The sequence below is a fragment of the Corvus moneduloides genome, chromosome 5, assembly GCF_009650955.1.
Source record: "Corvus moneduloides isolate bCorMon1 chromosome 5, bCorMon1.pri, whole genome shotgun sequence".
Lineage (NCBI taxonomy): Eukaryota > Metazoa > Chordata > Aves > Passeriformes > Corvidae > Corvus > Corvus moneduloides.
In genome coordinates, this window is record NC_045480.1 from 5,879,706 (window position 1) to 5,901,807 (window position 22,102).

Genomic DNA, 22,102 nt, shown 5'->3' on the forward strand with positions numbered 1-22,102 from the left:
GGGCCGCCCCCGCCCGCGCCACACAGCGGCGGGAGCGCCGCGGGGCCGGCCCGGCTGCGCCGCGGGCACCGCGCCGGGGACACCGCGGGCACAGCAGCGGGGCCAGCGCCGGGGCCAGCGCCGGGCGAGGCCGATGCGGCGGCGCGGGGCCTGCGGGCTTGGGCTGGAGCAGTCGGCAGGATGTGCCCCACCGCCAGCGCTTCCAGGTCTCTCCCTCCCTTCCAGGCAGGGAGCACCGGGGATGGGGAGGTGGGGGCTGCGAGTGCTGGAGCAGATGGGCGGTGGGAGTCGTGTTTGCTTTGGGCTGGAGGGAGAGGATGTAGCTGCGGCTGTCTTGAGTTGTTCCTCTGGAATAAAATTTGTAGGCTTCTGCTTCTCTGCGGGTTCCGATAGGCGTTTGGTGGGGGATTCTGTCTTTTCATGCTTGGAGTGATGTGAATGCAAACCAGATACGGCGTCTGCTGTTGCTGCCAAAGCCTTTCTGTTTCCTTCAGCACTACTCACTAAAATGTTTCCTTTTTTCCCCTTTGTGCTGAGATTTGTTTTGTATTTATTTTTTCTATTTCACTAAGTAAGATCAAAATAGAAGGCTGCTGGAGGAGCGATGTTTATTTTGCAGCTCTCTTTAGTTAAGGAAATGATTAGGAAATGTTCTTAAAATTTCTGGATGTAAAGGTCTCTGCAGTGGAAAATGACTGGCTTTGTCTCATTCTGGGGAAGAGGGTAGATAAAGATGTGTATTCATTATTTTTCTAAAGAAAACTCGTTGAGATAAGTGCTCTTTTATGCTTCTAAACTGGATACATGTTTTTAAGCTGCAGCTTACGATTCATTTCAGAGGGGGTGTTTTCCATGTGGACTGTGTTATTCCATCTGTTATGCTGCAGTGAGGTTACTGTCTCCTTTTTGGATCATGCAGCAGGAAACCTTGAGCTATCTCCCAAGCCCTCTGCTAGCCAAACTCGGGGGATTTCTTTTAAGAGGTCAAAATGCAGCTGGAGAGTTAGCGCATGAAAGCATTTTGATGCATTATCTGCTTCCGTGGGATTGATGAGAAATGAGCTCATCCTTCCTCTAGTTTCCTGCAACTTCTTGGGGTTTAGGGTCCTTCCTTCTGTAGAGTTCCATCAAATTGACCAAATGATTGACAGGCAGTTAGGGGCAGGATGTAGAAGACAGAGTATGGTAGCAGAAACTTCCTTTTACTGGGGAGAATGGGCTAAAAATACTCAATTTTGTTTGCTCTGCATACATCAGATGCGAAATGCGCTAAGACTGCTGGAGAGTTAGAGTATTTGGTGGGCAGGTTCTTTGTTTAGATTAAGAGACCCTGGAAGACTTAAGTAGTTCTTGAGTTATAATAAAGGCTAAGTAACTGAAAAAAACCCAGACAATGCTTCCAACTTGTCATGATGTAGTTTTCAAATTACGTGTGAGTCTGAATGAAACTTGCTCAAACAGAACACGTTAAAGCATCTCCAGCAGGCACGTCCAGTGCTTCGAAATCACACAACTGTAACTGGACATAGGACTTCAGGATCATGGAGGACTTCTGTGTCACAAGCAGCTCTCACTGATAATGTTATTCATAAATTATTAAGGACTTCCTTAAAACTTGCGTAGTCTGTTATTTTCCATTATTCCTATGGGAAGGCTATTCCTTTGCTGCTCAGGAATCTTTTGTCTGTAGTCCCTCTTTGTTTATGTCCACTTTTCCTGTGTGCTAACATTGTGCTTTTGTTTGGAAGGTTTGGTTTTGGCTTTGGTGTTTACATGTTTGGTGTATCTAAGGACAAACTGTCAAATCTTGTTTTGCAAAGCTGGACAAAGCAAGCTCTGTGATCTCCTTGGGAGAAGCTCTTCCTTCACCCGTCCCATCAGCACTGTGAGGTCCTGAAGTCTTAGGGATGAGGGGGTCTAAAAAGCTTCCCTTGTAAGAAATAAACTTAACTTTTTAATACCACACTGTTCACAACAGCAGTACTTTAACTCGCCCATTTCTTGCTGCTTGGCTGGGACACAGACTTTCTGTGGCTCATTTGTGAATCAGAAAAATTCCAAATCCAGGTACTGCTTTCATCTGTCTCAAAGCATCAACAGCTCACTTAAGTGTTGAAGCACATCTTGTTGATGTTTCTTGTTTTTGTGTTTTAGTTATGTTTTCTTGCTGTTACTCACTTGAGAGCACCTGAAAGAGGTTTTACAGAAAAGCCTGGAAAGTTTGACTAGGGAAAAGGGTGCTAAGGCAGATGTGAAATTAAGAGAGTATCCCTGTTTTGAACACTGAACTGTCATTTAGAACCTCAGTAAGAGTTCTTTCTCTATAATATTATTTTAGCAGGCACTATTAATGTCCAAAAAGCTTCCTGTGAATGCTGCAGAGAGGAAGTGATGGTGTTACACTCTGAGTGTCTGTAGTTAAGTTGATAATTGGAACCATTTTTTTTGATGTTCTATCTGGATGACTCAAGGCTAAGAGGAAGTTGTAGCCTCTGTGTATCCTTCATAAAGGAAAAGGTTGCTCAAGTAGACACAATTATGTAGTGTTGTTAACGATCTCATGACTTGGTTGCAAAGTTGATGTTGCAACGAGGGTGTAGGAGTTACCCGTTAAACAATTGGAAGAAAACACAAGTAGAGTGTCACAAGGCAAGGAAAGAAAAATAATGATGCCTCTAGGACACTATTGTTGCTTGGTGGTATTCTTGGCTCCAGAACAAATAATTTTCACCTGTCATCCTGTTGGTGCCTTTGAGAGTTTCTGTCAATAGCTCTGAAATTCTCATTTGCTCCTTGTTTCACTTTTTACCAATTGTGTCTACAGGAATAGTGTTCAGTAATAAGTTCTCATTTTCTAAGGAGACAGATCTTGACCAAATGAACTCCAGATTGTACAGACAGCATTGTTTTTTAATTTTTATTGTCTGATTAAAAAGCTTTTCCAGCTAAAGTTCATTTTGTAAGATGTATTATACACTAATGTAATCAATATCCTGTTGTAGGTGTTTATACCCGTATTATAGGTGAAACTTTTTTCTGCCATCAGAGATGTATTGTGCAATTAATCAAAACAACTGACTCTGTTCATTAAAACAGGTGTCAAATGCTTTTTTCATTCAATAGTAATAGGCACTAAGGAGAAAATATTCTAAGAAAGTTTATCAAGTATCTGAATATGTTAAAGTGCCAACTTTACTGCAGGATTTATATAGTGGTAGATGAAGAAATAATTGGCAGATGTCACTTAATTTTTAAATTTAGCTTTGCGTTTTTCCTCTGGTGAAAAGATGTCAGTCCCTAATCTGCAACATCTCCCTGGGCGCTGTCTCATTATGTCTTGTGATAGGATGTGGTAGGATGGTGATCAGGAAATTATTTCAAGATAAACATCCAAGAGTGAATACATTGCTACAAATTATAACACAAGAGTCTCTCATGCTTTAGCACGTTCCTGCTAAGTCTCCCTCAGATCATTAATATCACTGGAATTTTTCCTCATGCTTGTGGTTTTAGAGGATTTTTGTCATGTACCATTGAACAAAAATCCTTTAAGAAGGTATTTCAATGTTCATTTTGTCATATAAGGAGGTTTTTCCAATCAGAAACAGTTCCTTTGGGATAACTTGTCTGTTGTTCTTCTTTCCCCACTTTTCCTGAGTATTTTGTCAATACGGGCAGATGGGGGCCATCCAGATAAAAAGCTTTTTACTTTCCTTGTATAGATTTTAAATCCAATTCCAACATCTGGGCAGGTTGTTAGCTTTCCTGATCTGTTAAACCTATGTTTAAAATTCAGCTGAAAAATTTGGATTCATTTCTGCAGAAGTCTTTGGAAAGTTATCTTCATTAAGTTCATCAAGGTCCTGCACCTGTGTCAGGCAATCTCTGCACAACTCCAAGGCTGAGTAGAGAATGGATTGAGATTAGCCCCAAGGAGAGGGACTTGGGCGTGCTGGCGGATGAGAGGCTGGACATGACTTGGTCTTTTGAAAAGGGCACAGACTGACAGGACAAGTAGGAATGGGTTCAAACTGGCAGAGGGCAGGGTTGGATTGGATATTAGGAAGAAATTCTTTACTGTGAGGGTGGTGAGGCCCTGGCACAGGTTGCCCAGAGAAGCTGTGGCTGCCCCATCCGTGGAACTTCTTAAGGCCAGGTTGGGATGGGGCTTGGAGCAACCTGGGATAGTGGAAGGTGTCCCTGCCCATGGCAGGAGGTTGGAACTGGATGATCCTGTGATTCTCTGAAAGTGAGGCAGTCCTTCACTACACTGCAGTTTCTGGAGTGCCTCTTGCTAGAGGATGTTCATCCCTTTTCTGGATTGATTGTTTTTTAATAACAAATTCTTCATGTCACAAGAGAATATGTTTCCAAATTGTTTTTGTATTAAGAAATACTCTGTGTTTTGGATGGATAAAAATACCTTGGATTGCAGTTGTAAGGCAGCAGTTTGACTGTACAACACCTGTAACTGTGGAGTCCTTTGTGTATAATGGGGTGCACAACTAACTCTCCTTAGCGTCAGCATTTTTATTCTTTGCATTACCATTTCCCCCCCTAATTGTTATTGGCTTAAAAAGATTTGTTTATCATGTTTTATGTAAACAGATAGAAGTTATTTACGAAATTTTATTTTTTATGGTTTATTGTTTCCAATGAAGAGATGATGCCATTTGAAAGCATGGGAAGGATTGAAGGTATCATGCTTTGAATAAGGAGACTTGGAAGGAAGAGTCCCCAAGTAGGGACACCCTGGGGGACTTGTGGGCCTCCTATGCCACAGTAGGTAAAATGGTAAGATACAGTGTTTACTCATGGGTTATTTTGTTTTTTCCAATATTAGAATTGATGATTAGCAGTTGTATTCATTGACAAAATCCTATTACTTATAAATTCCCTGAATCAAGACTGGTTTGTCCATTAAAGAGAATTGAACAGATTGTGGGATGGATATAGGAAGGAATTGGGAGAGTTTTATACTTATTTTTGAATCAGTTTTGTAATGATTGTCTTAAAGTAGAACAGAAGAGGAAGAAGTTTAAATTTTTCATATTCTTAGGTGTCATCTGAGAGGCTCTGCTTAGTGACTGACTTTGAAGCATAAACCAGAAAAACTACCACCATTCCCTTTTTTAATTTCTCAGCCCTTATGTTTTGATCCCTGAGGATTTCAGTACTGCAGAAGCAAACAAAATCAATCCTAACTGTAAATTTCACCAATCTAATTTTTGTGTTTTGACATAAATTAATAACATTCTCTTAAAATATTGTATCAATTTTGAAAACCTTAATGAAAATTAATATCTTATCTATTTGGTCAAGAATGAGGATAGATTGAAATGTGTAACCTTTTCATGGGCCCAACTCTTGCAAGTAATCACAGACGTTAAGGTTGTAGTTGTCCGTTTTTTGTCATCTGTTTTCTCCAAATGTGTCCAAAACCAATGTGTAGTCGGTTTAAGTTTTCTTAATTATTCTCTTCTAACTTTTAGCATAAAGTTTTGCAGTATATCTGTGGGATTTTTTTTTTTTTTGGTTTAAAAGCCACAGAACAGGAAATCCATGCAGAATGCATTACTGAATAATGACCACATCTCAATAAAGAGTGCCTTGCTCAAGTTCCTTGTGTGAGAACACCTTCTCTGCTTTTCAACTTTGCCTTTCTTTTTTGAAACAAATGTTACTCAAAACCAAGTAGCTTTCATCTTACCCTTTACTGATCTTGGAAGTATGTTCAAGTAACTTACGTGCATCTGATTTCTGGGAAGAGGCATGAAGTGAGCAGGTGGGTTTGGGGTATTTTTGCATTAGTTTTAGCTTCTGCTTCAATGCCTTCTGGAGCCCCACTGTTCGTGATTAGTAATTCCTTTACATGAATGTGACTTTCAGGTTCCATTTGCTGTGGGCTTTGCCCTGAAAGCTTCTTGGTCTTGTTACATGAACTTCAAAGGCTGCACTGTGCAGCAAGGCCTTGGTATTGACTGCCTTGTAAAGCTGGGTGTTTCCACTGCTTCTGGTGGTACTGTGAGAGGGGAAAGTTTAAGTGAAAGTGTGGGGTTGTGGTTCTGGGGGCTTGATGGGAGCCTGGTGAGGGATGCAGGTGTGTGCATTGTTCTGCACTCATGTGCAGGCTGCCTCCTCCTGTTCCCGTGCCTGCTGAGAGACCTTGGCTTTGTCTTTGGGTGAATCCAGGTGCTGTATGTAACCAAATGCGTTTTCCAGGGTGTGGCAGTGGTTATGTACAACTTGATACATGCTGCTTTTTAGCTTTTAGCATTCCCACATGAAAAGACTTCCTGAAGGCTTAAATGAATTGCTTCTGAAATACTCCAAGTGTGGAAATGTTGTCTACTTAAGAATAACAATGAGACAAAAGTAAATCATGGTGAAAAGAATAACACCACAAAAAGCTTTGGAGTATATTATATTAATGGACAATTTAGCCTTAGAAGCAGCTTTGCACAGATCACTTAAGTTCAGTAGATGAAACAAATTTAAATCCTCCAAGTGCTCACTAATTACACCACAATGAGTAGCTATAGAAACGTCACTGCAAAATGTGGCTGCAATACCACAGTGCTACTGAGCTGTTTTGTATGCAAGTCGAGACGTTTGCATTTATGGCTCTCAAAATAACTGTAGCAGGGCCCCTTCCTGCAAGAATGTAATGGTGTTTGTATGCAATATCTCTTTGGTCCTCTTGGGATCTTGGTTCTCTCTGCAAACTTGGAGATTTCTTTTTTTTTTTTTTTTTTTTTTTTTTTTTAGATTCAGGAAGACTGTGGGAAGGGTGCACTCTAAAGTGCTTTTTACTGCCATCTTGCTCTTTTGAGCACTCTTACACCATTGTAGCCACTGGAAGGCCTTATTGACTGGAATAAGAATGCAGGATCCAACCTGAGTAAAAAAATGCTGTGCAGGACAGATGCATTTTGATGCATTTATGTATCAGTCTGTATATATATATAAACTTACTTGAGGAAGGAATCATCTGTCGTGTTCATAAATGACAAAGGTCAAACTGAAGTAAACTGTTGCAAAGGAAATGAAAATTTTGTGAGTTACTTGTTTATGTAACAAAAAAAAGCATTGTGAGTACTTAGAGTTGGACTTGGAAAGGATGTGCTGAGGTGCTTAATTAAATTCTGTTTCCTTGTTTCTTTTTACACATCCAGGATGAGTGAAGCAGGGAACAACTGGAATTTTTTTTGCTCAGAGGCTGGGAAGACTGGCTGATAGTACTTGCTTACTGCAGTCTTGCATTCCTGTTTAATTCCCTTCTGTTTTCATCACTCTCCACCTCTTCAGTGCCTTCTCGTCTTTCAGATCTCTTGCAGCCAGGTACCAAGTCTAACTCATTATTTTGTGCAGAATCCATTCTGACCTAGGTTCCTATGGTCTTTGACCAAGTTACCTCTTTATGTTTACCCGAGAATTATTACCTGCGTTGTTCTCTAGTGAAAATAGGTGAAGCTTGTTTCCTGCCTTTTTATTTTTAAAAAAGAAAAGTCCCATTTTATACTTCTCCCCATATGTGTTTGTGGAGATCTGTGGGGCTGACAGATGTAATTACTGCCTTGTTTTGTGCTGTAGCAGTGTTCAGTGGTCATGTCCCTGCCGTGAGCCATCGGTGTCAGTGCGTGATCTCTTCCCTTTCCGAAACAGTGCTGAGTGCCACTTGTTTGTACTGGTGTGAGGCTGTCTCCTCTGACATGATCTGATGGAATGTCCTCTCTGTTCTTTGTGCAGCTGTCCTGGAGCTTCCACGTGGTCTGCAGGCCATGTTCACTCTCTGCAGCATCCTCTGATCCCTGCTGCTGTTGTGTGCTGGTGTGATCTTGCTCTGTGAACTGCGATTGCTCCCTGTGCATCCTGACAGTGTGATGTCTGTGGATCCCTGTCATCTCCAAGATGTGTTAGTGGGAAGGTGCTGGATGAGAGCTGCTGAGTTGATTTGTCTTTGTAGTGTGGCAGGAAGGAAGTGTATCATAAAAGGTGATTGTACCAGTCGTGCTGGGATGGCACGGAACATCTCAAGGCAGAGCAGTTTAACTTGGTGATCCATAACTGACCCTGGGATATGGTCCTTGTAACAAATTTTTTGACATCTTCACCCATGTGAACTTGAATGATTTGCTGCAAATTTTAGCTGAGAGCAAACTGATGTGGATGACGGGGGTGGTGATGTCAACACCCAGATTTGCACTCCAGTGCTGCTTTTATTCAGTGGTATAGATGCAGCCCATAAAGACAAGGTGTTGCTCTGAGAAAATGAGGAGCTTTTAAGGCTTGATAGGTTCCCTGTGACCTGCTGTCCTGTGTCCTTGTGTCCTGACAGGTTGTGTTGTAGACAAGAGCTGGATTTGATTTCCAGCTTAACTGCTAGAATTCTGGGGGATGTCACTTACCCCTTAAATTTCAGTTTACCCTGTTCCAAGACTACCATGATGGTACTGACTTCAGATTTTAGTGTTTTCAGAGCTGCTAAAAGGGGCTGCTATAAAGGCCTGCAAACAGGTGTGACAGCTCAGAGAGTCTGTGCAATTAGTAAATACAGCCAGGTGGGGAATTTGATGTTCTTAGTGATGTCACAATAACCAAGTTATCTGTGTTTGAGGTAACTGGTGAAGTTTCCTGTGGGCAAAAGCCATTCAGCTTTTTCTGCCTTGCTCTGTTTTGTGGGTTGTGATCATCTGCACGTGACCCTGAAAGGATGACTTGACTGTTGTCTGCTCTTCAGAGGACTTCAGATGCTGTTGTTGGTCTTTATCTCTCCTTGTCCCACCCTCACAGTGTTTTTTGGCATTTGACCTTGTATTGTGATTATCAAATTTGTTACTGAGAAATGATGATTGTGCAAAGAGACTGAGTCATCTTCCGAATTAGATACCCTTGAAATTTCAGTGGACTGGGTTTGAGATCAAGAGGGGGTACTTCTGTCTCCTCAGCTCCTTCATCCTGGTGTTCAAGAACTTCAGTTGTTTGTCAAATCAAACAGTGTTTTCAAGTAGCAATACAGGCTGGTTCAAATGGGACATATCACCATATACAATAACAAGGGGTGGAAAAGAGAATGAGAAAGATCATCCATAGATAAAAGTCTTCCCTTAGCCTTGCTCTTTTTTAGAAGTTCTTGTGACAGAACTCTTGGCAGGAGAACAGAAGAGGCGAACGCCTTTGCAGTGGAGAGCAGAGAGGGTCAAGCGCTGAGATCAAAGGAAGGAGTAGGGCTGAAATCCTCCGCTGTGGAGGAGCAAGCTGCACCTTTCCATAGTTGGCTGATCAAAGGGAGTGCTGCTTTGGGTGGGTAGGACAGGAAAAACCCTTGCCTGTGTTCCTTCTCCTTGGGAAAACCAGCAGACTCATATGGGTAGGCTCTTCATGGGGATTCCATCTTCCATCTTTGGTTACTGGCAGCAGCCTGTGAGACGATGTGCCAGCCTGCATTTTTCTTCCCAAAACCAGTATTGGAGTGTGCTGATATAATAATTGCAGTCTTGCTGCTCCCACAGTTTCTACTTCTGGCTTATGAAGAATGCAAAGACCAATACCTGGCAACATTTTTAGAATCGTTTTTTGGTGATGCAGCTAAAATGAGTGAGTTCTTGATCACAAGGGGGTCAGGAGCAATTCAGTATTCCTGCCACCATAACTGAGAATCACAGTCTTCTCTGGGAAATAAAGTTGTCACTCCATGTACGTCCTGTGAACTTTTCTTCAATTCAGCAAAAGTTATGATAACTTTTTCTTTGTTTTTTACAGCAGTGCTGAGTGACAGTAACTCTGTGAAGCTAAAGAGTGATCGTTCACCTCCTGTGCAATGGTGTAAGGTGGCTGCACATGAAGATGAGAAGACCAAGCTGGTTTTTAAAAGGTACTCGCAAGTAAGTGTCATTGTCACAGCTACACAGAGGACAGTTGTTCTCCCCCCAGTCTGGGCAGTTACAAAAAGGATGCAGAAATCAAGGCATAGGATTACCATGGGCTTTGAACAGGGAGTTAGGCACACAGCTTTCTGTAGGACACTGAAAACACTTTCTGGAGCCCAGGTTAACTTGTTGTAGTACCTGTTTTCCCAAGCCAAAGTGAGATCGTAGTACTTCACTCACAAGTATTTCCAATCATTTTTTGTATGCAGATAAATAACAATGCTGAGACTTTTGTACAGCCTGATAACTGAGGGAATGAAAGGCCAGTGTATGTTGAGTGAGTATCCTGGGGAGGTGTTTTTATAGTTATTTTGCTATGAAGACTTCTGGAATGCTACATCAAAAACCTTACTCCGTTGTTTATAGCTTGACATCAAATTAGAATTAAAGGCTGTGTACACATGTAGATCCAGGACCATATTTTATACCTAGAAAGCTCACTACTGTGATGCCACATGAATTTTTAGGTCTTAAAGCTTAAAAAACCCAAAGACAAACTGTTATATCCACAGGTGGATATAACCTGAATGTAGCAGCCCCAGCTGAACCTGGGGATACTTGATAAACTTCTGGAGGAAAACCAGCTTCATTTGTCAGCTGTGAATCCCCTGCTTTCTGCCTGTTGGCTGATCTCCAGGGATTGCAGCCTAACATGCTAATGAAGCTCTTAGATCACCTATCAGTGGAAAAGGTAATTTAATTACGTGAGATGTGAGAACAGTGCTGCTTTTCCAGTGGTCACCTTGTTTGCAGCCTGTACTGCACACTGAGTGCCAGGATTGCATCTCTTAGTTCATATAGTACAAACTTTAAAAAAAAAACATTGGAAATCTGTATTAACTTCATCTGAAAGGGTTTCAAGAAGCATTGGGCACTTAATAACTTCTATATTATTTCAAGACATTTAAACAAATGTCCAGTTCTTAGGAAACAATAGGAAATGAAAATCAGTAATAAAGCTTAAACTACATACTTGAGCAACAACCACAACTTTAACCAAATAATGATGTAAGTATTCTGCAGATGGGCTTAAACATGAAATGAGCTAAGTGACTGTTTGGACATCAACAGTGGTATTCCTTAGGAATGAGAAATTAGTAGATCAAAAATATAAATAGTCTATGTTCTTCAATTTTAAAGTTGGTTGGACTTTTTCTTCTGCTTGTTTTGGGGGTGTAAGTAGCTAAGGCTTCTTAATATAAACCTGAGCATCTAAGTTCTGCATTCTGGCCTGCCAGTGAGTTGGAAGTTTTGTTTCACTGGTGGCCATTGGCCCAAAATCATGCAATTTGAAGTTCCAGCATTTTTTTTAGCTTGCATGGAAGTATGTATTCCAAGACAGAGTTGACCTTCAAAGAAGAAAAAAAAGTCACTCTTGGTTTCATTATGTGAAGAGAACTGTTTGACTCATCAGAGATGCATTTAAAGTATATAATGCAGGCATTTTCTTTATCCAAGCATCTATATATGTTCATGCTCTCCTGCAGATAACTTTGAAGAGTTATGAGAGACTTGAAGTGAACAAGCCAATAGGGGTTTTTTTGCTTGATTCAAATGCAAGTATTAACGTGAAGTTCAACTGTCTTAAATTTGCTTAAAAATATTGATTTAATAGTTGATTGAACATGGGAAAAAAGATTTTTTTGTTTGTTTGTTTCTCTCTCCTACCCCTCACTGTCCTGTTTGTTTTTAGAATTCTTGCACTGTTTGTGGTTGGAGGGTGCTTCCTTTATATCCTCAAATTACATTTTGGCCCTGAGGAATGTGACAGAACAAAAATGCCGTATGTGGACCTTGATCGTGTAAGGGTTGGTATCTTTTGACTTTCTTTATTTTTCACTTAGCTTAAAAAAAAAGTTATTAATTGACAATACAAGAGTTATAAGGTTCTGTACAAAGAACTAGAATGCTTAAATTATCTGTTGAGCAGAAGTATATTTTGCTTCATTTCATGTCATAGACATTCTGGTTTTTGTTCTTGTAAAGTTACAACAGAAGCACGCAGAGAAACTGGGTTTTTAGGGGTAAAATTAGATAACTGTGACTTTAACATTTGAAATGGATGTGTCATCATATCGTCGTATCAGTGCAGATGACACTGGTGATCAGAGGATTGATGCAAATGAAAAGTAACATATTAAAAAACCTGAAACAACCCAAACCTAACATGTTAAACCAAAGGGGTTTTTTTTTTTCACCAAAGCCAGTTTCCCAGTCTGCTTTGCCTTGTAGTTGCACAGATGTTTTTGGAATCACAGGGCAAATGTCCAGGAGGGTGCAGCTATTGTTTAATTTGTTCATTTAAGGTAGCAGTTACTTACTTTAGCTACAGTTTTGCATGTGGCTTTTCAACAGGTGTAACAGGCTAAAGCCTTTGCTACTTATCCTATTTGCACTTTGTAACAGGACTTACCTGGCTTAGAGCTGTTACGTTTCTGTCTTTGAATGTCTCAATGCTAAAAGGCAACCTACAGCAGAAGCCCTGGCTTAAGACAGTCTCATTTTAGCATTACTGCACGTGCATCCTGCCCCACCTCCCATCATCTTCAGTGCCTATCTTTCCCCTTCTGACCCTCTTTGCTTCCCCTTTTTTCTCGTTTGACTTATTTATTTTTTCAACAACAGATTCTTGATTCTGAAGAACAAACACTTTAAATCAAGCAAACCTAAAGACTTCATGAACTGTGTTTAATGCTGTTTCATTATTTGTTTTGTTTGTGTTAGATGCAGGATGAACAAAGAGCATCTCTCTGGTCTGGTTAGGTAGTAGATAGTTACAAAGTGTTTGAGGCAATTGTCAAGTGATTTGCATTAATTTTTACTGATAAGGTGTGCAAATATCAGCCTTAAAATGAGGCTCTTCCAAAGATGCAGTAACTCTTGCCAACACAGTACAGCGTGAAGTTGCTCAGTCATGCTTTGCCCAGTGTGGTGTTTATGCCCAAACTTGCAGAAACCTTCACAATGGTGGCAGAGGAAGTTCTGTACATCAATCTCAGTTAAAAAAACCCCCGGAAAACCAGCAGCAAAACTTCCCTTCTTGTGCCCACAGATACACACTACTGTTCCTTAACAGTAGAGGAGAGCTAAATTAGCAGTAGATTTGAATCTTGTGTCTCTGACTGCTATGTTTGCTCATGGGTTATTTTTAAATACAGTGGAGGAAAAACCAGCAGAGTTTATTGGGAAAGTTATGATGCAAACAAGATTTTATTTTAACTGATAAAAGTAATACCTTTGCTGTTTCTCTTTCTACATCAGATACCAGCTTGCCACTACAAATTTTTAAAAATGTACATTAATAGTGTTTTGGTTTTATTACAAGATGGATCAATGTGTGGTTTTGTCTGTCACTTTAATCTTTTTATGCAGTATGGAGTTGTAGTCTCTTATTTAGGTGACTAGTCTTTGACAGAAGACCCCAAACACCCCCACTTGTAATTCCTTTTAAAGTCATGTTTTAGTCTTTAGCACTTTAGCAATATTTATGGAAGAAGTGTTGCTTCATTCTGGTAAGCGAGTCCAGCTGCTGTTGCACAGAACTTTTACCCTATGGTTGTGTCTCTGGTAGAATCCTACCACAGGCAGAACTCAGATCATGCAGTTGAGCAGCGGAGTAGAATTCCACTTGCTGCTAAATTGGATGGGTAGAAGTATGTCTAGATTTTTTTTATTTGGTGTTGCAAATGATAGTACTAATGGCTCATTTTCACTTAGCACTTCTTTTAGCCTAATATATTCTTTAGAAAACCTCTTACCTAGATTTAAGGGGTTGAGTGGAGAGGAATTCCTCTGCAGGTTTTGACTTTGCGCTGGTTTGTATCTGCGTTTGAGGAAATGCTTTAAAATGTGTTGTACTTCCACACTGAAACTTTCTTTGTAACCCCTGTGTTTGCTAAACTGCTGGTGGTCAGCTGGTGGGCTACATTCCAAGGGCTTTGTGCATTCCTGCAGCTGGCTTTCCTGGCTGAAACCCCGTGTGTTTTGTTTCAGAGGGCACAGCAATTTGCCAGCGCCGCATTGCAGGAGCAGTGCCGACCTTCTTATGTGAAGAAGGAAATGGGGAAGTTGTTTGCAGAGAAATACAGCGTGGACATATCTCCCTTTGTAAGGAAAAATATAAATGAAGATGAAGCTTTATTTAAATATGAACCTCCATTTGGATTTCACAAGTTCTTTGATAAACTTAAAGATCTCCTTGAACTCTTACCTGAGCATGATTTACCAGAAGATTTGAAGTCAAAACATTGTAAGCGTTGTGTTGTTGTTGGCAGTGGTGGAATTCTTCATGGATCAGAGCTGGGTCACTTACTGAATCAGTTTGATATTGTTATAAGGTATGTATTTCCCATTTAAGGAGTCCAACTACTTCATCATTATTTTATGAGCCAGCATTGTTTTTTAAGGGGAAAATATCTCCAACATTTATGCAACTTAAAAGACTGCTTGTAAAAGTGCTTTTGAGAAATTTAATTGTGACTTGGTGGAATTTGAAGTCTTAGGAGCAAAATAAATTGTCATGTTTACAAGGAAGGACTCCAGGTACAAAAATCACATGGGCAGAAACTAGATATAAACTAGTGACATCATGGACAAGTAGACAGTACTGGATTTATTCTTTCACATTTTAAAGCTTTCAAATCTTAACTTTCAGGATAAGGACTCACCTCTGCTTTTTTTCCCTGTGGCCAGTTTGGGTGCTTATTTGAAAGATTATTTTATAACAGCTATTTCAAACACAATAAAAATTAATTGATGTTTCAGTACACAGTTTGCTTACACACTTTATAGCACACTTATCTACCCTTATCTTTATGAGGTCAGTGACTGCTTTTTCTGATTGCCCATGATTTCTGACATCTGAATTACATGCTCTGTATTTGTGCCTTCTGAACATTACAGTTTGACCTCTCCTTCTTGTTTTGAATCATGTAAAGTTACAAATAAATTTAATACAAGCATTTTCCCAATTTTTTTTTTTTTGGAAACTAAGGCTTGCTCCTCCTGTAAAGGGAATAATTCATTGAGTTTCTAGCCCTTATTCAAAGGGAAAGAAACCTGTTAGCAAGTGGAGGGGCAGAGAACTTGCATTAGCTGTCCTCTGAAATTAGGGCTGGCAGGATGAAGGTGATTTTTTTGTTGATATAGAAAAGTTTGCAGGGCTTGAGCTGTTCTGCAGAACTCATGGCATCAAGATGATGACATTCTTGTCAGCAGTGTGCCAGCATCTGAAGTTTTTGGTGAGCTGGAGTGATATAAACCCACAGGATGCATTACATTGCATTGTAGGGATAATTTGAATGATTTTTTGTGTGGAATACTTGAGTGTGTGTGTGTATATATAAATATATATATATGATAAGGATAACACAGGCAACTTTGTGTGTTTTCTTCCCCTCCCACTTTTATGCCTCTCTGAGTTGACACAAGGCAATAGATATGAATTTCTGCAATGCTGTCTTAAGTCACTTTACTCTTCAAGCTTTTCTTTCTGAAGTTCTGTACTTGTGCCATTTAATCAGGAAATAGAATTGGCTTCCTCCCAAAGATAAGGGCTGGAAGAGTGCATGAGATAAGGAACATGGGGGTTGTGAGAAAACACCATAGTCTGTTCTGTTAAAAATCTGGGGGCCAAATAACAAGTTTTTGCTTAGTGTCTGATATTTTAATGAGATTGTGACCTGTTTATTTAGTACCTCTCCATTGTGGGCTTCTTTTCCCCTAGGTTAAATGATGCACCAGTTCAAGGCTACACAGATCACGTTGGTAACAAAACAACAATACGGATGACTTACCCCGAAGGAGCCCCCCTTTCTGAACACGAGTATCCTCCTGCAAGCTTGTTTGTGGCTGTTTTGTTTAAAAGTGTTGATTTCAACTGGCTTCAAGCCATGATAAAAAATGAAACCTTGGTATGTAACATGACATATCTACCTGTATGTTTGTTTGTTTTGTTTTGTTTTGTAATGCTTAAAGAAGCTGATTGATCTGTTCCTTCCTGATTTAGCATGCTGAGGATCTTTTCTATAACCTTGTGGGTTTTTTTTAGCTTCGTCTCCTAGTTACAGTTGGACCAGCATTTGTGTTGAAGCCCCATGCTGACAGTAACACTTCTTTTTTGTGGAGATATTGGTGGTTTGCACCAGACTACGTGACATACTGGGTGTTCACTAAAGTGGAATTCATTTCACATTAGGTTTAAGTGACTTTAACAAGTCTGCAGAGCCCAAAATAGAAATGTGATTTGTGAATGCCAGTCTGGTTTTTTAGCAGCTAAAGTCTGTTCTGCTACAATGGGCATACATGCAGTCAACATGTAACTGAACATTTTTCTGGGGTTCCTAAATCATGAGGTTGCTTATTTTTCACTAGACATTTAAAGAAGTGCTGAGATTCCTGAGGAACTGGGGGAAGAATTTCATGTTTCTAAATTAATTTGAATTGGTGGCTTCCACTTCTTTCAATCTGCAGGCAGATAATCTCACCAAATAAGAATTACTGAGAGAGATTTAGAAGAAGGCCTGTCAAGTTTTTTAACAGTTTGATCTATGCTAGTTTAGGTACTCCAAATTCCCTTCTTAATTCTATGATTTTTACAATATGAGACGGTCTGTTTAATCTTGAGCATGACTGTCTACTGTTACACTGAAGAGCCAGGAAGATGCTTAAGGGACTGGAGCATCTCTACCATGAGGAAAGACTGATAGAGCTGGGAGTGTTTAGCCTAGAGAAGAGAAGGCTTGTGGGGGATCTTATTAATGTACATAAATACATGAGGGGAGGGTGCAAAGAGGATGGAGCCAGGCTCTTTTTGGTGGTGCCCAGTGATAGGACAAGAGGGAGCTTGTCAAGTTGAATATCCATGGACATCTTTCTCACAATAATCTAGATGTGGTCCTGAGCATCTGGCTCGAAGTGTCTGCTTGAGCCAGGAGAGTTGCACCATGTGATCTCCAGAGGTCCCTTCCATCCTCAACAGCTCTGTGATTCTGTGAACTGCAAACCTACTTCTCTCAAATACTCAGCTGTCAGTTGGCTCAGCTCTCTGTGCAGGCACTGATACTGAAATAAACTGATCCAGAGCATGGCTGGGAAAATGGGAGTGCTGCAACTTGTATTTGATCAGTTCAAGCTGCTGTTCCTTAAAGCCTGTTTAAAAATATAGGTCTGTTGCAGCTGTATCAGTTTTATCATTTGCATGGAATGTTGCCCATTCCATGGAAAGACTTGTAGAATTAGTGTGATACGGTATTTTTTCTTCCATTAGCAGGCATCTAGCTAAATGCAGTGGCATGAGATCAGAATCTGAGTTTCTGAGCCCTGTGTAAATCCTCTTCTGAAGGGTTACATTCATCACTCAGTGGATGCTGTCAAACAACAGCTCTTCACTTCAAAGCTTGAGCACAATTGTTTTAAATCCAGTGCTTGCTTCAGAATGCCTGGTTAATGTTTGTGGGAAACTGTGGTTCCCTTACCTGTTTCTTTAAATACTGTTGCCTGCTCAGCTGTGCTGGGATAGCCTGAAGAATCTATGGGTGCTGGTGAATATGTTGACTGATTAACACGAAGTGCAGTCAAATATTTAGAATAAACAGCTATTCCCTCTGCTGTCCTCTCTGCAGTTCCAGGTACTTCAAAGGTTTTTCCTCTTTTGGGTGAGTCGTTTGATCTGTAAACTGATATTTCTGAACCACCTTAGCTGTAAACTATTTGCTGAGTTTTTCAGGGTCACTGGTGAATTCTGTAACTTGTGTGCTTTGTCTCTCTCAGAGTTTCCCTTTGAACTGTATTTTTTATTTATCTTAGCCTCTGTGGGTGCGACTCTTCTTTTGGAAGGAGGTTGCTGAGAAAATTCCTTTCACATCAAAGCAGTTTCGGATTCTGAATCCAGTCATTATCAAAGAGACAGCTTTAGACATTTTACAGTTCCCTGAGCCTCGATCAAAATTCTGGGGTTGGGATAAGGTAAGAAGTTTCCTTTCACCAAAAGGAGACAGTAAAATACAAGGTAAACAAAATGAGAAACTGAAAAAATTTTGGTCTCTTTACTTTCTCTGTGCAGTTTTAGAGCTGGTCTCAGGTAATAGGGAAATTAATGTGCTCTCAAAAGAGTCTTGTATTTTCTTGTGCAAAATCAAAGTAAGATTTCAGCTCACCTTTTTAGATGAGGTGTTTTCCTGTGTATGCTGACATGAAATGGCATTCAGATGCAGCCAGACATAAACTCATTCCAGTGTTTAAAAACATGTATTTGATGTATGTTAAGCCTGTTAAGAGCAGCCCTGTTAAGCCAAACCAGCCATCAGCTGTAGACAGATGTGTCTCCAGCTGCAGGGAAAGCAGAGACAGTCTGGAAACCAGGCTAGTGTAAAGCAGCCTTCCAGCTGTTGGAATTACTGTGTCTGCCACAGAATGCTCAGTAGCAGCTGATGGGCATTTCCTCCCTCCATGTCCTTTGCTCCAGCAGTGGCACGGAGTGATGGATTGCCTGGTTTAATTATACACTGCATTTTTGTTACTTTGTGTGTTTGAGAAGTTGGATGTCACTATTCCTCTTGAACTACAAAAAATACTGACTAGCCCCTATCTTTTTATGTTTTGTGTGAAAGCACTTAAGATTATTGCACAAATATTTGAAGGATCTTCTCACATTTATTTATCATCAAGCTAAGTATCTTCATTGTACTGTACTATATTTGCCTCCTTCACAGGTTGTTCAGTGAAAAATCATATTCTGAAGAATACTGTTAGAGAACCTGATGTTGCTCAAGACTGAAATAAGTACATCAAGAAATGTCAAGTTTAACTCTGTCAGGAGTTGTTTGAAGTGAAGGTTCACTTGCAGTTTAATTACACAGTGATAGGGCATCTTGCCTTCACAGGAAAAAAAAAAATAAGTGTTGACAGCCAAAAGCTTCATTAAATGCAAATACTTAAGTTGTACTGGTATTTTGCCTTGGAGTTTTCAGTTTTATTTGCTCACTGAATTGATTTTTAGTTGTAGCTTTAATTGATTTCATTTTTTAATGAGGAGAGGGAATAGACAAAGCCACTGAATTGTGTAAAGTGTTTATAAACCTGGTAAAGGACAATATGTTTGAACTGAGCAAATTTCACTTTTCTCCCTTTTTAGAATGTACCTACAATTGGGGTCACAGCAGTTGTTCTGGCCACACATTTATGTGATGAAGTGAGCTTAGCAGGATTTGGATATGACCTGGATCAGCCCAGCACACCTTTGCACTATTACAACAACCTCTGCATGGCTGCCATGAAAGAACAAACTATGCACAATGTGACAAGTGAGACAAAATTCCTGCAAAAACTGATCAAAGCAAAAGTTGTCAAAGACCTCACTGGAGGGATACACTGTGAATTCTGCAGCAAAGAGAGCTAGTGACCAACGTGCAGCATGGATGGGATTTGTTACATTTCCAGAGGTTCAGTTGGATCAACTCTTTCCCTACCTTTAGTTCTTTAAAGCATCCACGGAATAGATGTGGAATCCCTGCTGCCTTTTTTAATGCCGCGTTCAAGTTGTCGGACTTTTAAGTTAATTTTCCTGTCAGATTTTACTTTGCACATTTCTGTGAATAGCTATGTAAATATGACTTGGAGTTGAAAGACATCCATTTAAAGTATTTAATGTTTTAAGTTGTCTGAATAAAAGCAGATTGTTTTGTTTTCAGATGTATATGGAGCGCACATGACTGGCCTGAATTGTCTAGCAGTATGCAAGAGTTTTTTCCACTGATCTGCTGTCTTTGTTGGTCCAGGTCTTGGTGTCTTGACTCCTTTTCATGTGTGCCATGAAAAGAAAGGCATAGGCTTCTTGAGTCTTTCATGTCTTGAGCTTGAGCATTGCATTCACCCCTCAAATATTTATATTCTTTTGCGAATACATTTTTTTGGGGGTGAAGGACAGATGTAGGAGTGGAGTTGAAGGAAAAGGAATTGTTGTGGCAACAACTGAGTAGTAAGTACTTTGATGTTCATGATTAATACATCAATGGTTTTAATATCAATGTTTTGGGTTAGAATCTTGCTTTGTGAAGCACATTTGGGCCCAGGGCACTCTAGAAGAGGATTTAGCCAAGAGGAGGCTTTAGCCCAAAAGCCATTTGTCATTTCTGTTCCTGAAGACCCATCTAAATGTTTCCAACTAAATGATCTGCAGCAGAGTTCAGCTACCCCAATTAAAGAAGTGGCATTAATACAAAATCTGCCCTTTTAAAAAAAATTTTTTTTGAGTGACTCAATAATTTCTGGTTCTATGAAACACTAGTTTGTATGAATCATTTAGCAATACTAGAATCTATGATTATATTACAATTTCCACTGGTTAACTTTATGATCCTTAAGTAATTAATTATAGATATTGTCACCTTAATAGTTTGCAATGCTGATAACCTGTGTGAAGTCCAGTATTGACTATTTGATTGGAGAGGTTGAGTTGTTAGTTTTCTCCCAAGTCAGTAATTGGGTGAATGTATAAGTTAAGAAGAAAATCACTTTAAGAAAGTAGTATAATCTAGTAGCCAGCTAGATAACTGCTGAAAGCAGCATAATTAAAAAACAAAAAGAGAAAAGAAAGCTATAGCTGTATGTTCTTGGGGGTGGAAATCTGTGCACTGCAAAGTCACTGGACTGTGCAAATCTGTAAGCAAGCTTTAATGTTAATTTTTATTTTGTTATTAGTAGAGTATCAGGTATGACTGTTTGCACTGAGGAGTTGTGTTACTCAATCTACAGTATGTGAAAAAGGCTTCCTTTGGGACTGAAAGCTGGTCAGCAAATCGATCAAAGGTTGGCCTAGAAACATTGTTCATAGTCAGGAACTCTCCACATGGTGAATGTTCCCACTTTTCTTTGTTATGGACAAAGACATGAATGACGTTGTAGTTCCAAGTTTTCAAAATACTCAAGTGGAAGTGCAAGATTAGGGTGGTTGTGTTTTGGGTTTTTATTTCAGGAAGAGAAGATCTAATGAATGATAATGTTGGAATGCAGGAGCAGCAGACTGATGCTCACTGTTATACTGAGAGGCAATGGAAGGACACCAGATCATAAAACATAACTGAAGAAAGTTGTGGACCTCGTCCTTCCTAAATTCCACATACCTCTATGTCCTTGAAAGTCAGTTGTGGGGGGTGAATAAATTTGAAAATCAGAAATTCTTGTCTCTGTTTGTGTTCATAGCAAAAATATTAATCTAGCCTCTTCCTCCATGAAAAGCATTAATTTTTATCCTAGCAATAAAGTTCTAATCTGGGGGGGGCGGGGGGGGGGTTTGTAAGTATATTATTATTTAATTTAAAAGTATTTCAAGTATGAAGAGTTTTATACAAATAGTCCTTTAGTTAATATATTAAAATGTGGTAACTATTTTCTTGTGGTATTTAAACTGGAAGCAGAATACTTTAATTTTGTTTAGTATTAATGAAATTTTGGAAGACTTCAGAATGTGTGTTGGGAGGATGTCCTGAGTACACCAGAAGTCTGTGTTTCTGAGCACCTGGTCCCTCACCAGTTTGTTTTATTCAGCAACTTAATCAGTTGATTAATGTAAATGCCAATAGCTTTTTGGAGATGCTGTATTCACTGTCAAATTCACAAGTTGTGTGGATGTAGGATTAGATTTCCTACCTGTTTTATGGCTTGTGATAAAACCTTGTTCTCCATGGTAGTCTGTGCAGACTCGACACTCTGTGTAATGGCAGTAAAAAGCAATAAAGTGATGAAACCACTTTCTATTTATGTATTTGTCTCTCAGTTCCATTTGTTCTCCCTCCTTTGTTAAGGATTTTTCATGTCTTGCTGATCCAGTTGAAAGTCTTGATGCAATCCCAGGTACCCAAAAGCAGGGACGGTGGTAGCTGGTAGCTTTTTCTCTGTTCATTTATGCCTTTTTAATACCTGACAGTGGAATTACCTGTCTGGTGCTTGGAAGGGAGAATCCCTCTCAACACTGACCATATTGTGGGCTTCCAGGATTTTGAAGTTAATGTGGATGAGAGTATTTTGGACTGGGTTATAGCATTGCCCTTAAAATCAGGAGTGTGTCTCCTTCAGTGGTATAAACAGACTGCAGCTTCTTGTCTGTGCCTCAGCCTTGCTGGAAGTGAGGTAAGAGCAAAGCTGTCTGTGTTCTGTTGCTGTTTCACAGATTTATG

The 22,102-nt window shown here is 39.9% G+C and overlaps 1 protein-coding gene across 5 annotated transcripts; it reads left to right on the forward strand.

The window, feature by feature from the left end:
* The first annotated feature begins 90 nt into the window (after window positions 1–90).
* Window positions 91–21,686, forward strand: ST3GAL5 (ST3 beta-galactoside alpha-2,3-sialyltransferase 5). 5 transcript variants are annotated; one of them, XM_032109362.1, is made up of 8 exons: window positions 133–206; window positions 4,662–4,794; window positions 9,763–9,884; window positions 11,623–11,737; window positions 13,923–14,266; window positions 15,655–15,841; window positions 17,736–17,894; window positions 19,063–21,686. In XM_032109362.1, exons 3-8 carry the CDS (start codon window positions 9,841–9,843, stop codon window positions 19,324–19,326), a joined length of 1,113 nt encoding a protein of 370 aa, XP_031965253.1. In that variant the 5' UTR covers window positions 133–206; window positions 4,662–4,794; window positions 9,763–9,840; the 3' UTR covers window positions 19,327–21,686. The 5 variants fall into 5 exon arrangements, with proteins under 5 accessions (XP_031965248.1, XP_031965250.1, XP_031965252.1 ...); XM_032109357.1 differs by lacking the exon at window positions 4,662–4,794 and having other exon boundaries at window positions 91–206; window positions 9,763–9,874; XM_032109359.1 differs by lacking the exon at window positions 4,662–4,794 and having other exon boundaries at window positions 91–206; window positions 9,766–9,874.
* Window positions 21,687–22,102: the final 416 nt, after the last annotated feature.

Bases quoted from the DNA above. Each gene is read 5' to 3' on its own strand.
- ST3GAL5 (XM_032109357.1), top strand. From the start codon at position 134: ATGCGGCGGCGCGGGGCCTGCGGGCTTGGGCTGGAGCAGTCGGCAGGA. The intron at 11,738-13,922 runs GTTGGTATCTTT...GTTTTGTTTCAG, and splicing joins TGGACCTTGATCGTGTAAGG to AGGGCACAGCAATTTGCCAG. The intron at 15,842-17,735 runs GTATGTAACATG...TATTTATCTTAG, and splicing joins TGATAAAAAATGAAACCTTG to CCTCTGTGGGTGCGACTCTT.